A 12,364-nucleotide genomic window follows, 5' to 3' on the forward strand; every position below is an offset into this window, starting at 1 on the left:
AATCCCTGTTCCCCATCAGCCTTGGCCATGGACTCACTCTTGCAGTGAGCGGGGCTTGAGTCAAAGCACCCTGGCGTCGTCCCTCCTCCCCTCCTGTCCTGCCTCATTTTTCCCCCAGAAGCTGGTTGGGATGATTTCTGGGTGCTGTTTGCCATGTTGACCCTGATCAGGTTGGAGAAGCTCCGTGTGCCCAGCTCCAGCTCGGGGTTGTGCTTATGGCCAAGTTACAAATCGGGGAAGGCTGGGGTTAGGGGTGAAATGCGGATGCTCCGTCTCTGGAGCTTGCAGGCAGCCTGCCCGAGGGATGGGATGAGGCAGCATCTCCCTGGGCAGTATGGTCAGAGCCATCCGTTGTGGGGAAACAGCTTTGGGGTCCACAGCCCGTGGGAAGCCTCGTTACAGCCCACGGTTGAGCGCGTGTGTTGCTCCCGTCCCTGCGCGCTGCCCTTCGGCACAGACCTCACCTTTTGCTTTCTCTGCCTGCAGGTGGCTGGAGATGCTGATAGTCTATCCGAGGACAAACAAGCAGAATCAGAAGAAGAAGAGGAAGGTGGAGCCCCCGACTCCCCAGGTAACCCCAGGGGGTCACACACTGTCGCCTGGTCCCTTGCCTCCCTCTCAGGGCCGCAGCATTGCTCTCCTCCTGGGAAAAGATCCCCCCAAACCAGCCGGACCGGCGGGTTGCCGGCCCCCTGATGCTGCCTGCGCCGGAGGGTGAGGGATGGGGCGAGCCAGGGCAGCAGGACAGCGTGAATTAATTCCTGGTCATCACTTCCCAGGGTCACACGCTGCTGCTGCTGCTGTTTTTCTGGCTGCTTTGGGGCCATGTTTTGTCCCCCTGGGCACTGTCTTGTGGCACTGGCCCTGCACACCCGGTGGCCACAGAGCCGTGTGGTCCCCCTGGGGGACCGGGTAGAGGTGCTGGCCATTCATGGGCCGTTTCGGTAGAAACAGGATGAAATTCCATTGGGCTCCGGTTACCCCCTTTGAGATGACCCCAGAGATAATGGGAATGAAAGGAAAATACTAAAGGCCAGGGCCAGGCTGGGAGCTCCGGGGGCCGGAGCCGGGCTCTCCAGGGACCCAGCAGTGGCTTCGTGCTCACTTTGACTATAAATGGTAAAAAGCGGGGCCAGCCGTGACTCACTCGTTCCTGCCGGGCTCCCACGTGGCCAGAGTGGGGGAGAATCCCACAGATGGGGAACGTGACCCCGAGGCCACCCTCGTCCCTCGTCGGGGCTGAGAACAGCCGTGTCCCTGAGGCTGCCTGACCTCTGGGCGCGCGTCCCGCTGCCGCAGGGGACCAGCTGGGAGGGCTCCTGCGGCCGAGCCAGGCTGCGGCACTGGGGGACTGAAAACAGCATCGGGGCTCCCCTGAGTCCCGCTTTTCAGGTCCCCTTCAGTGAAGTCCCCAGGATGGTCCTAACTGGGCCGTGGGTGGGTTTTATATGGCGTTTATTTCAGTCAAGTTTCCACTACTCCACATAAAGAGGCTTCTGGGCAATAGGAAAAAAAATTAGGGTGAAGATGATCCTTTTTTGCGCACCAGGCTGGAGGTCTGAGCCACCCCCTGCCAAGGGCTGGAGTCATCACAGCCCCTCAAGTGCTGGCTCTGGTGATGCTCTAGGGAAGATGTCTCCTCCATCCATGGCCAAGAGCAGGCGTGTTACGAGTTGCCTGTCCTCAAGCCTCAGGGAGGGCGCTGTCGCAGTCGGGGCACCCCAGCGGGCTGATGCAGCAGAGCAGGGATGCTCACCCCATCCCTGGCGCAACGCTAAATACAGGCTGGGTTCAGGAGGGGGACGGAGCAGAGAGGAGAAGGGGCGCAGAGCCAGAAAAACATCATTCTGGGTTACATTTCATCACCATGGCAACTTCTTGGAAACCGTACAGGATCCGAGCTCCTGAGCACCAAATAAGGGAAGCGGCTGCGGGAAGGATGCTGGCTCCCCCCGGGCGGACGGGCTCCCCAGGTGCATGGAGCCTGGCGGCCGGGTGGTCCGCCCCAAGCCCCATCCTGGTTCCTACCCTCCTTCCACCCTCTCCACCTCATCGCTCTCGGACCTGTAGCACCAGAAAAAATCTCAAATTCACTTACGCAAAACCAACCTCCATGTGGGACCGGCTGCCCGATGGATGCTGCCCCGTGTCAGGCACTCAGGAGCAACCTGCAAAGGCAGAAGAAGCATCTTTAGTCTGTGTCTCGATTTTTGCCAATGCAGGCAGCTGGTCCAGGGAAGGAGAGAGGATGCTGGGGAGAAAATCAGCACCGAATCCCCCTCTGTGAAATGGCTTCTCCTGAAGTTGGCTGCTGTTCAGGTCGCTCTCCGTGTGTCGGTGGAGAAAGCCTGATTTCTTTCTAAAGACGGCCACCCGCTAATCTGGCAGTGGATCATGTCTGAGAGCCTCTCAGGGAGGGACGGACACCTTTGTGATTTAAAAAGAAAAATGTAAACCAATGGATATTTCTGCTTTTTCTCATCCCATGTAGTTTTCCCATGTCTGTGCTACAGCAGAGGTTGTCTGCAGCCAGGCGCTCCAGGGGCATCAGGGCCATTTTCAGCTCCCCCCATCGTTTTGCATCTTCCCCCTGCAAGATCACCAGGGTGGGAGCAATGCACGCGCAGCTGGGAATATCGCTCCAGCTGCAGATTTTTGGGACAGGAGTTGTTAGGTGCAGTCCTAGAGGTGTTTTCACCTTTGCTTTGCAGGCAGGTTGCAGTCATAGGGGAAATAGGGCAGGTTTCTCTTGCAGCTTTTGCCGTGCTCCGGCTGAGCGATGCAGGCAGCGGGAGAGACTGGACTTGCTGCCTTTGCCTTCCTGCCGTACCTGGGAAATCGAGACAGGATTTGGGGCTGAAATCTGGGATTTGAGGCACTGCCCTCTGTTGCAGGACGGGTTTGCGCAGGGGTGCGGCAGGCTCGGGTAAGCAGAGCGTGCCCAGACATAGTTAATTCAACTGGAGGCCGGTTTTGCCAATTTTGGTACATTCTACTTTTTGGAACTGTTTATACCGCTGAGCGGCAAAGAGTTAATTTCTCTGCTTGCTTATAGACTGCTTTTTGGCCCTCATATCTCTGTCTAATTAAATACACATCTACAAATAATTATACGGGGGTGTGCGTAAGGAATATATTAAAAATATGTAGCCTGAGCTGGCGATTAGCTTTGAGCTTTCGGATCAATGAAGGAGAGAATGGTTGAGGTTGGAAGGGCCCTTGGAGATTGTCTGGTCCAACCCCCTGCTCAGCAGCATCCCTTCGAGCAGGATGCCTGTGAACTCTGGATCGTTTACCTCCAACACCGCATTCCTTTGGAGTGAAATTTCCAAAGGGGATTTTTTTTTTTTTTTTAAAAAATTGAGGTCATTTGCTGCTTGTTGTGGCTGCGCACGGAGCCGGGACCCACTCCCTGGGAGATCCCCTGGCGCAGCCCTGTGAATGCAGATTTGGAGGTGCAGGGCTAAAACCCCCCCCCGGTGGCTCTGCTGACGTGGGAGGGGGACAGAGGGGATGCTCTTCACAGCCCGTGTCCCAACCCATGGCTGCCAGCTCCGACGCTCCTGGATTCCCCCTGCTCCGGGGAAAGGGAACAAGCAGCCAGGAAACTTCCCACAATCCAGAGACTTTGGAGGGGAGTTAATTGTCATTGATTTATTGGTGACTTTAAGGAAAATAATCTGCTAAAGCAGAAGCTTAATACGACAACAGCAAAACATCTGCTAGCGAACAAAGCCAAACCCTAAACGAGTTGTGGGAGCTGCTGCCTCTTCTGGGGCATGCGTCGAACCTGGGCTGCCTGGGCCGCGGCCACCAAAATGGCATCGCCATCGGATGGGCTCCAGAGCCCCTCATTAGCTAGAGAAGCATTTAAGATGATGGGTATTGTTTTAAAATAGCATAAAGCTCAATGCGATGTTGTATTCCCTTTTTAAGACAAGCAGCCTGTTAGGTAGACGAAGCACCCGGGAGGAAGACGGCGCTGGTTGGGTTTTATTCTTTTTTTATCAGTGGCCCAAAGCAAACCAGATGTGACAAACAACATGGCTGCTGGTGGCAAGGAGTTAATTTTCTCCTCCATCCCGTGTCCTTTAGCTTGGTTTCTTTTTTTTTTTTTTTTAAACATTAGTTATAACACTGAGAAAATTCAGTCCTGGCAGATGGGACCCGGGAGAGAAGCCTGATGTTGGTCTGTATTTGCGAAAGGCAGCGGCTGCCCGTGAGCCAGCCCACAGAGGGAAGGACCGGGGATGCGCAGAAGGACCGGGGACTTGCAGAGGGAAATGGGGGATGCTGTGTTCATTGGCGTCAGTTACAGAGGGTGCGCTGTCACCCCAAACCCGGTGTTGGCGCAGGTGAGGGGAGCATTTCCAGGTTCACCGCGAGTCAGGACTCAACAGACCTGTTTCTCTGCGGGTCTGCGGCGTTGCACGGGAATTCGGGTGCAGAGCCTCACGTGTGCACTGGGCAGCTTTTGGGGAAGAGCTGATGTGCTGGAATGTAAGCGGAGCCACACGGGACCCTGAATGCCGGGGAAGAGCCGGGGCTTTGCTCTGCTCAGGACTGAGCTGTGTGAGCTCAAAATGAGCTTTTCCCAAAGAGTCAGGTGTCGGTGGCCGCAGCGTCCTGTGCGCCATGCCAGGAGGGGCAGTTCCTATCCAAAAACAAAGCCAGCGAGCCCCTCCACTGCCGCAGCGCCTGGCCAAAGGTCTCCTTCGTTTGTCGGCTCGCCTTTGCTTTGGATATTTTCCCAGCTGGATGTGTGGGGAGGTGCAGCTGGTTTTGGGAGCCCTCCCCGGAGAGGGACGGCGAGGGACGTTTGCTCTCTCGCTGCAAGAGCAGTGATGGTCCGTTTGGCCGAGGAAGTCCTGACCCATCCCCGCCACCGCGCTGCCCTGGGGCAGGGTTTCCTCCTGCGAGCTTGTCCCCCTGGGAATGTGGCAGTGGCACACGGCTGAGCAACCCCATCCCCATCGTGGCGCGTGTCGTAGGCAGCACCATGTGGGATGCACACCTCCGGGGACAGCCTGACGGGGACCCTGGGTGAGGAGCTGGGACAAACCCCTCTAAACCCGCTGTCTTCTCCGTTCTCTTTAGGAGCCCGGTCCTGCTAAGATGGCCGTGACCAGCAGCAACATCCCCAGTGCGGAGAAGGTCCCTGCCACCAAGTCGACGCTTTGGCAGGAAGAAATGAGGGGCAAAGACCAAACGGACGGAGGCGGCGGCATCAGCCCAGCACAGAGCCCGGTGCAAGGCCAGGCCGGGGCTGCCAGCTCCCTCAAGGATCCTGTGCTGGACAGCAAGGAAGGTGAGGGACGGGGGTGCCAGAACTGGTGTGATGCTGCGGTGACTCGGTTCATGCAGCTGAGCTGGCAAAAAAACATCGTGCAGGGAAAAGTTTTCCATGGGTTCGGTTCTCCCAGCAAGGGGGGGGAGGCAGACGTCGTCCCTGCTCTGCAGGGACCGGAGTGAAGCATTACAGGCTGGAGTTCAGGAAGGAAAGAATTCGCATCACATGCTGGAAAATCACAGCGTGGGGCCGAGTCCTGCCCTGGCAAGGAGATGTTGCCCTTCTGCTGGGGGCAAAATGAGGGGGAAAACGCCTTTTTTAGCCCCTCCACATCCCTGCCTTGGGCACCCGGAGGGTGCGGGGCCACGCTGCGCTCAGCCCGGCTGTCGGGACTGCCAGGCCCTGAGCGCCGCTTCCTCCTCCGTCCCCTGCGTCAGGGCCCTGTTTACGTTTGGTCTCCCCGATGAGTCCCTGGAAGGCACCGTGGCCACAGCGTTGTTCTCCCTGGAACAATATGGGCTGGGGACTCTTCCTGCCGGGGCCGTGGACATGTCCCACGCGCTGCAGCCATTTCCTTTATCTGCCCGCTCGGATAGGGGATGCTTCCCACCCCGTCCCGGCTGCCAGGAGCGAGGTGTCCATCACCTTGTGCCCATGGAGCTGTGGTCGATGCCGGGCTGGGAAGGACAGGGATGGAAAGGGGTGCAGAGCAGTGTCTGCAGCCGTCCATTTCTTGGTTTGAAGGTTTAGGTCTTTCATCCACGCAAGCCCAACCCAAGGGTTGGACCCGCATGCCCCGTTCCCTGCAGACCATTCCACCATCCCCACTGGCATGAAGGGTGGTCAGGGCGGAAAAGCCAGGGGTGCAAGAGGTGGCACAGCGTGGGGCTGGGGCCCAGACTGTCTCTGCTCTCGTCCTGGGGGGAACGAGGGTATGTTTTGTTAAAAGCAGAACTTGGACTTGAAACCAAACACGGTGACTTCTCTGTCCTTTAGACGAGAGCTCCATGAACGGAGACCGGATAGACTGTGGGCGGAAGACGCGTGTGGAGAGCGGGTACTTTTCCTTGGAGAAGACCAAACAAGATTCGAAGCTGGAAGAGCAGCAGCTGCCGCCCCCGCCGAGCCCGCCCAGCCCCAGCACCCCGAACAACAGGTACAGTTATCCCAAATCGCCCTCGCAGGAGCATGCCCAGCCCTTTCCTTCCCCAGGTACCCGATCAGGCGACCGAATGATTCACAGCTTCTCTCTGAACTCCTTGGACTCGAAGAGCAGTTGCCCCATGCACAAGGACTCCAGCAGCAGAGATGTAGGAAGGGGAGCTGAAAAATCGGGGCGTCCCCTTTCTTTTAAAGCCAGCCGGCAATACACCACCCTGGCCGACGTTCCCAAGGCCATTAGGATCAGTAATCGTGAGGCCTTCCAGGTGGAGAGGAAGCGGCTAGAGCGGAGAACCCGGGCCCGTAGCCCTGGGAGAGAAGAAGTGGCCCGGCTCTTTGGCAATGAGAGAAGGTAAGGGATGAGTGGCTAATCTCCTCCTTGCATGCTTGCCACAGCAGCGAGAGTGGGTCCCTGCCACGGCCCTGGACGGAGCAGGTGCTGTTTGCAGGATGAAGCCCCTTTGTATTCCAGTTGTCCTGGGTTTAGGGATGCCCATCCACAGCGACCAGGCCATGGGATGTCCTCAGTAGTGCCAGCGGGCAGGTGTCACCCTGCCTGGCTGCTCTGGGGGCAGCTGGCTGAGGTGGGTGACGTTCGGTGGCTGTATTGGCAAGGAAGCCCACCCTCCCCGTCCCCTCCCCGGCACGGCACACGCTGGCAGCTGGCACCATTAATTAGGTTAGCTCTCTAAATGGTGTTAGTGCCGGGCGCGTTACGCAACTGCCTAATGAGCTGAGAGAGGTTTCAAAATGTCACGGCATTAATCTGGGAGAGGAGAGGCGGGTGCAGCGCCGAGGCAGGGCGCAGCGGGCTGCAAAACAGCTTAGTGCGGAGGAGGACGGGGAGGGTGTCCACACGCCCGCCTGCGCCGTGCACCGGCGTGCCTGCTGCTCTCCGGGCGAGGCCAAGGATGGGCTCGACTTGCCCTGGGAGAGACGCATTTGTGCGGCGAGGGCAGCAGAGCAAACCGGGAGACAAGCCCCGGGCGAGAGGGCCGCCTGCCAGTCTGATTTTCTTGCCCTGGTTTTCCTCCAGGCATGTTCTCTCTCGCACGGTTTCAGCAAGAGCTTCTTCTCCGTTTCTTCCCAGCCCCTAAAGGACTGTTTTCCAGCCTGGCTTCCGAGAGCTGGGAGCGGGGCTGGGAAGCACGGCGCAACTTTGTGCCGGTGCTGCCGGTTGGCAGGAGGATCCCAAACCCAGCCCAGCTCCGGCAGCGTGCGCAGCGAGTGCTGGACTGGGAATAAAGGAGAAGAGCGTGGGTTTGGCTTTCTCTGCCTTGGGAACTGGGTATTCCCTAGGATGGAGGAGAAGGATGCCACACGGGTCCCTTGGCTACCCTGGCTGGGGACGGGGCTGAGGAAGGGCTGGTGGCGGCTGGTGTGCAGGCTGAACTGGTGCAGTGTTGTTGGCTCAGGTGTGGGTGAGATCATGTCCCTGCTGGGTTTTCTTGCACAGGACGCCCTGGCCAGTGCCTGCCCCAGCATGAGAGGACAGCATGTTCCTCTGGTGCCGACAGTCCCTTGCTCCAGCCCTGCGGGTATCCTGCAGCACTGGGATCCAGCACGGAGCTGGGATGTGCCAGCCGAGGACAGGGAGGAGCAGATTTACAGGCAGATAACAGGGCCCAGGAGAGGATGCTGCTGCCAGAGACTGTCCTTTTTTCATGTCAGCCCCACTCATTGCCTGCTGGCGGGTGCCTTTTCCCAGGGAAAGTCTGTTTTTCCCAGCCCAGCTGGGCTTCTGGGGCTGTTAACAGGTTTTTATTGCTTTATCAGTATTGGCAAAAATTCCCCTGTGTCAGCCCAGGGCCTTTATCAGAGCAGGACGGGTGTAGGGAGAGGAGCGAGCGCTGCACCAGGCGTCGGGGTCTTGCTGCCCCATAGGGGTGAGCCTGGTCCAGCATTTGGGAGTGGGGTGATGGCAGAGAATAGGGCGAGGGGTCCCCATCTGCTGGAGAGTTTGGCTGGGGATCGCAGCCTGTGGCGCCGGAGGAATGTGCTGTGAGCAGGGACAAGCGGCGTTTAGGGATGGGGACATTTGTTTTCTCCTCCAGTAACCTGGGAATTGGCCCATACGGGTGGCGTGGGTGGAGAGACCGTGTGTCCCGGAGCTTGGGTGGACTCAGCAGGGCATGGAGAGACAATCCCGCGTCGCACCAGAGAATTAACATTCGCCAGCACCCTGCTCAGCTTGGCTTGGCTGCTTTTTAAATTTGAGTTTACTTAGTTCACGTATCCCTCTCATTTTTCTCCTCCAAGCTCAGGCTGTGCTGTTTGAGGTTGGGCAAATACAATAACTCACTTCTGTGCTGCGGGGTCAGATTTTTCCCCCAGGTTTAACACCATTTCTAAGAATCTTTCTCAGTAACCCACTAACACTTGTGGGAACGCTTGCCTGAAATCGCTTGCCTACATGCCAACCCCATAGCCACCAGCCGGGCATCGTTCAGATCGGCCTCTCATCTCTCAGTGCAGCCAGGTGAACTTGCTCTGATTCTGTTGGTATTTTCAGCTCTTCTTCCCGTTTCCCATTTACCCACCGTAAATCAGTGTGAGTGTCAGAGCTATGGATGAAAAAGAATTATTTTAGGTACCCAGTGCTGCATTCTGAGTGACGCACCTCTAGGCTTAGCTCCAGATAAAGCTGTTTTTCAGGCTCCTTGTCCTGTTTCCTTGTAGTAAGAGATATTACATGACTTATGTCCAGGGCTGCGCTGGAAATTTTCCATGTTGACCATTTATACCTGACGCTAACTCCACGCCCTATGCCGCCGTCTGAGCTCACAGCTGCTCAGAAACATGAATCAGAAAAAAAAGAGATAATCTCCATGATTTTGGCGGAGCGGCGGAGTGCGAGTTCCCTCTGCTGGCACACGGGGCCGGCACCATGCTGCCGGCGCTGCGCAGGGGACCCCCAACGGGCTGGGGGAGAGGGTCTGTGTCCGGAGAGGTCGAGCCGAGCCTCCGGTCTCCCATGTCAGACCCATCCCTAGGGCAAAAGAACAGGAGCAGATCTTTGGAAACCCCATGGATAAATCTTGAAGCCTGTATTGCACGCAAAATCACAGCGGAGAGGGCTGCAGGGACAGCCGTGGATGCTGATCCCTGTATTCCAGCGGGGCCCTGCAGCTGCGGGGATAAATCCTGGCACATCTCAGGAAGGTGTCAGCAGCTTTGGGAAGGAGACCACCATCGGGTGGGCAGTCCTTGGGGTGCAGAGACTTGGAGGCCTCTCCTCCGGGTGTGCGGCTGCGGGTCTGCGGGTCTCACTCGCCTCCTTCTGCTCCCTGGGGAACACTGGGAATTCTGGTTGGCAAACTTGGCTTTTCTTGCACACTTCCAGGGCTGCAGCCTGTAAAACCGCGGCTTTCCTGGTTGACCCCACATTCTGCTCACACTGGCAAGAGTCCGCCGTGGCGTCTGCCGGATCCGCTGTAGGAGCGCAGTCAAGGGGCTGAGGAGTATTTCTAGCCTCAATAAATAGCAGAGCTGCCTGAAATTGCTTAAAAAACTTTTCTTTCTCAAATTCTTTCTCTGGAGCTTCTTGAGATGTAAGGCTCTGCTCTGAATGCTGCTTCTACCCCTAGAGAGGAGTGCCTGCTCTCCCAAATATAGTTGGTTTTTTTCCTTGTATAACTATCCTTTTCTATTTTTCTGGACCTTTTGGGGAAATTCCTCTTCCTTTTCCTGACACTCGCTGTCTTTCTTGCTGCTAAATAACGAATGAATCCAAGGAAAACAAGCCCTTTCTTCCAATCAAAGAAAATCACTTTAACGATAGCTTGTGCTGGTCTTTAGAGCTTTCCTTCCCACCGCACGCACCCCTCCACCTAACAGCCGAGGTCTGCAGCTCGGGTTTAGTGGCCTGGAAAAGATTAACAGCCTGCATGGCCGAGGAACTCCTTGGGATGAGCTTTGTAGTTGAGAAAGCACTAAATGGCACCGCAGCTCTTAAAACGCTTCTTCGAACCTGTCCGCAGCCTTGTTTTGTCAACGCGGAGCTGCTGGTCAGAGGGAGCAGCTCCTCGGCGCGGTGGGGAGGAGAGGAGAACCCGTCCCCTCCCCATCCCCCCAGGATCTCTAGCAGTAACCTCTCCGAAATGTTGAGCTAATGGGAAAAAAAAAAACCCCCGATTCTTTCCTGTAATCCGGATGATATTAACCCTTGGGGCTGTGATTTGGTTGCAGTGATTTATTTTTCTCCTCCCTTTTTCAATGACGAATTACTGGAATGATTTTGATTTTGTTTTGTATGTAGATGCAGATATATAATTTCCTCTTCTGTTCATTCATTTTCCAGCCTTGTTTTCTTCCAGGTCTTGTTGCTCTCCACCTTCTCCTGCTGTGTTGCTGTGTGACGTGTCCGCCTTTACTTCGCCTGCTTCGCTACCATCTCATCTCAAATCTCAAGCCGTAGAACAACCTGGTGGTGCAGCCCCTTTCATGAGAAATCAACCTGCTTTTGATTTTGTTTTACGTTTTTTTGGTTGGGTTTTTTTTTTGTTTTTTTTTTTTTCCCCCCTCCTGATTTGTTTTAATTCAGGCCTTCACCTAATAGGGCACAGACAATGTTAATTCATGGACCTCTTACTCCCTCCTAAACTGAGACTCAGAGAAGGCTGGGCCAGTGTATAAAGGGTTAAAAAATTGTGACTCCAAAACAGTTCCCCTTCTGTTGGTGAATGGAGGATGTGGATTTATGCTCCGCAGGCTGGTTTATGTGACCGGACATCTCGTGAGCAGAACATCCCAGGGGGACTGGGAGCTCTGCACGAGCCCGGGATCCGCCTGCTCCCAGTCCGCAAACTGGGAGGTAGCAGATGTCCCGTAAAAACATCAGAGACATTTGAATTTTACAAAGCAAAGCCTTCCCCATCGCGTTTGTCCCTTCCTCTTTGGTTGCGGGCTTCAGCGCCCGGTCCTGGCAGCCTGGCTCTGAGCAGCAGTGTGTGGGGGGGTCCCCACCCCGCCGGGGGACGTGATGTGCTCAGACCGTTCGTCTCATTTACGGGATTTGGTGCAAATGTTGGTTGAAAACTGAACATCTCATGTTTTTTTGAGTCCTTAACCTGCTGTTCCTTTTTGTGGGAAGTGTTAAAAATGTTTTCTTTTGGATAACCTGTTTCCTTCATGTGGTTGCCATTGTGATTTTCATGCACGTTAGAGGTTCACACGGAGCAAGCAGCCCCGAGTTTAGAAGTGGCACGTGTGGGTCCAAATTTTATGTCAAGAACCCACCCAGATTGAGCTTTTTGGGGAAAAGCTCGAAATTGAGCTTCAAACCTCACAGCTTGGAACTTAGCTGGCGTGTGCTGGTAGCGGGTTATTGCTTCACGTTCCCAGGTTTTGGTTAAAGACCTGAGGTTGATACTTGCCCGAACCCCTGGGCATGCAAACTTAGACACCAGCAGGTCCTTTGAAAATTCCAGTATTTCCTCTCCTGTGGGTCAGCGAGCAGCTTTTCATGCTGAAACGGCGCTTTTAATTCCACCTGCAAAGGCCTGTTGTTTGCTCGGTCTTAGGATCATCCCATTTGGGTTTGGTCCGGGGTTGGCTCCTGCTCCATCCACATTTCTTCATAGTTCTCTGTCCTCGGAGACATGCGTGCCACGGTGCGATGGGCCACGGGGTTGGTGTCTGAGAGCCCAAGTTGTGCTCCCTGCTGTCCATACCGGATTTGCAGACCAGTTTGAGAGGAGGGTAGAGCCCTGGGGTTTTGTCGGGGATCCCTGCAGTGCCTGGACAGGGTGCTCCTCATCTCCTCCTGCCTCTTCAGCAAATGCACCCTGCGAGCCAGACCCGTTGTCTGGAGGCACCCACAGACACTCCTCACGCAGTACGATCCTGGGGACATTACCCTTGTGGGGCTGAGTTTTTGCAGGGTATCTATTGCTGAGAACACGTAGGGTGACC

The 12,364-nt window shown here is 55.9% G+C and overlaps 1 protein-coding gene across 2 annotated transcripts in view; it reads left to right on the forward strand.

The window, feature by feature from the left end:
* Nucleotides 1–12,364, forward strand: part of MPRIP (myosin phosphatase Rho interacting protein) — an 85,551-nt gene that overhangs the window by 39,856 nt on the left and 33,331 nt on the right. The window contains exons 5-7 of one of the 2 annotated variants that reach the window (XM_054210718.1): nucleotides 487–571; nucleotides 5,098–5,308; nucleotides 6,287–6,803. In XM_054210718.1, coding sequence (XP_054066693.1) covers nucleotides 487–571; nucleotides 5,098–5,308; nucleotides 6,287–6,803 — 813 coding nt within the window. The remainder of the gene's footprint in view (nucleotides 1–486; nucleotides 572–5,097; nucleotides 5,309–6,286; nucleotides 6,804–12,364) is intronic. The other variant, XM_054210717.1, reaches the window with a different exon arrangement.

Source organism: Rissa tridactyla, chromosome 8 (assembly GCF_028500815.1).
Source record: "Rissa tridactyla isolate bRisTri1 chromosome 8, bRisTri1.patW.cur.20221130, whole genome shotgun sequence".
Classification (NCBI taxonomy): domain Eukaryota; kingdom Metazoa; phylum Chordata; class Aves; order Charadriiformes; family Laridae; genus Rissa; species Rissa tridactyla.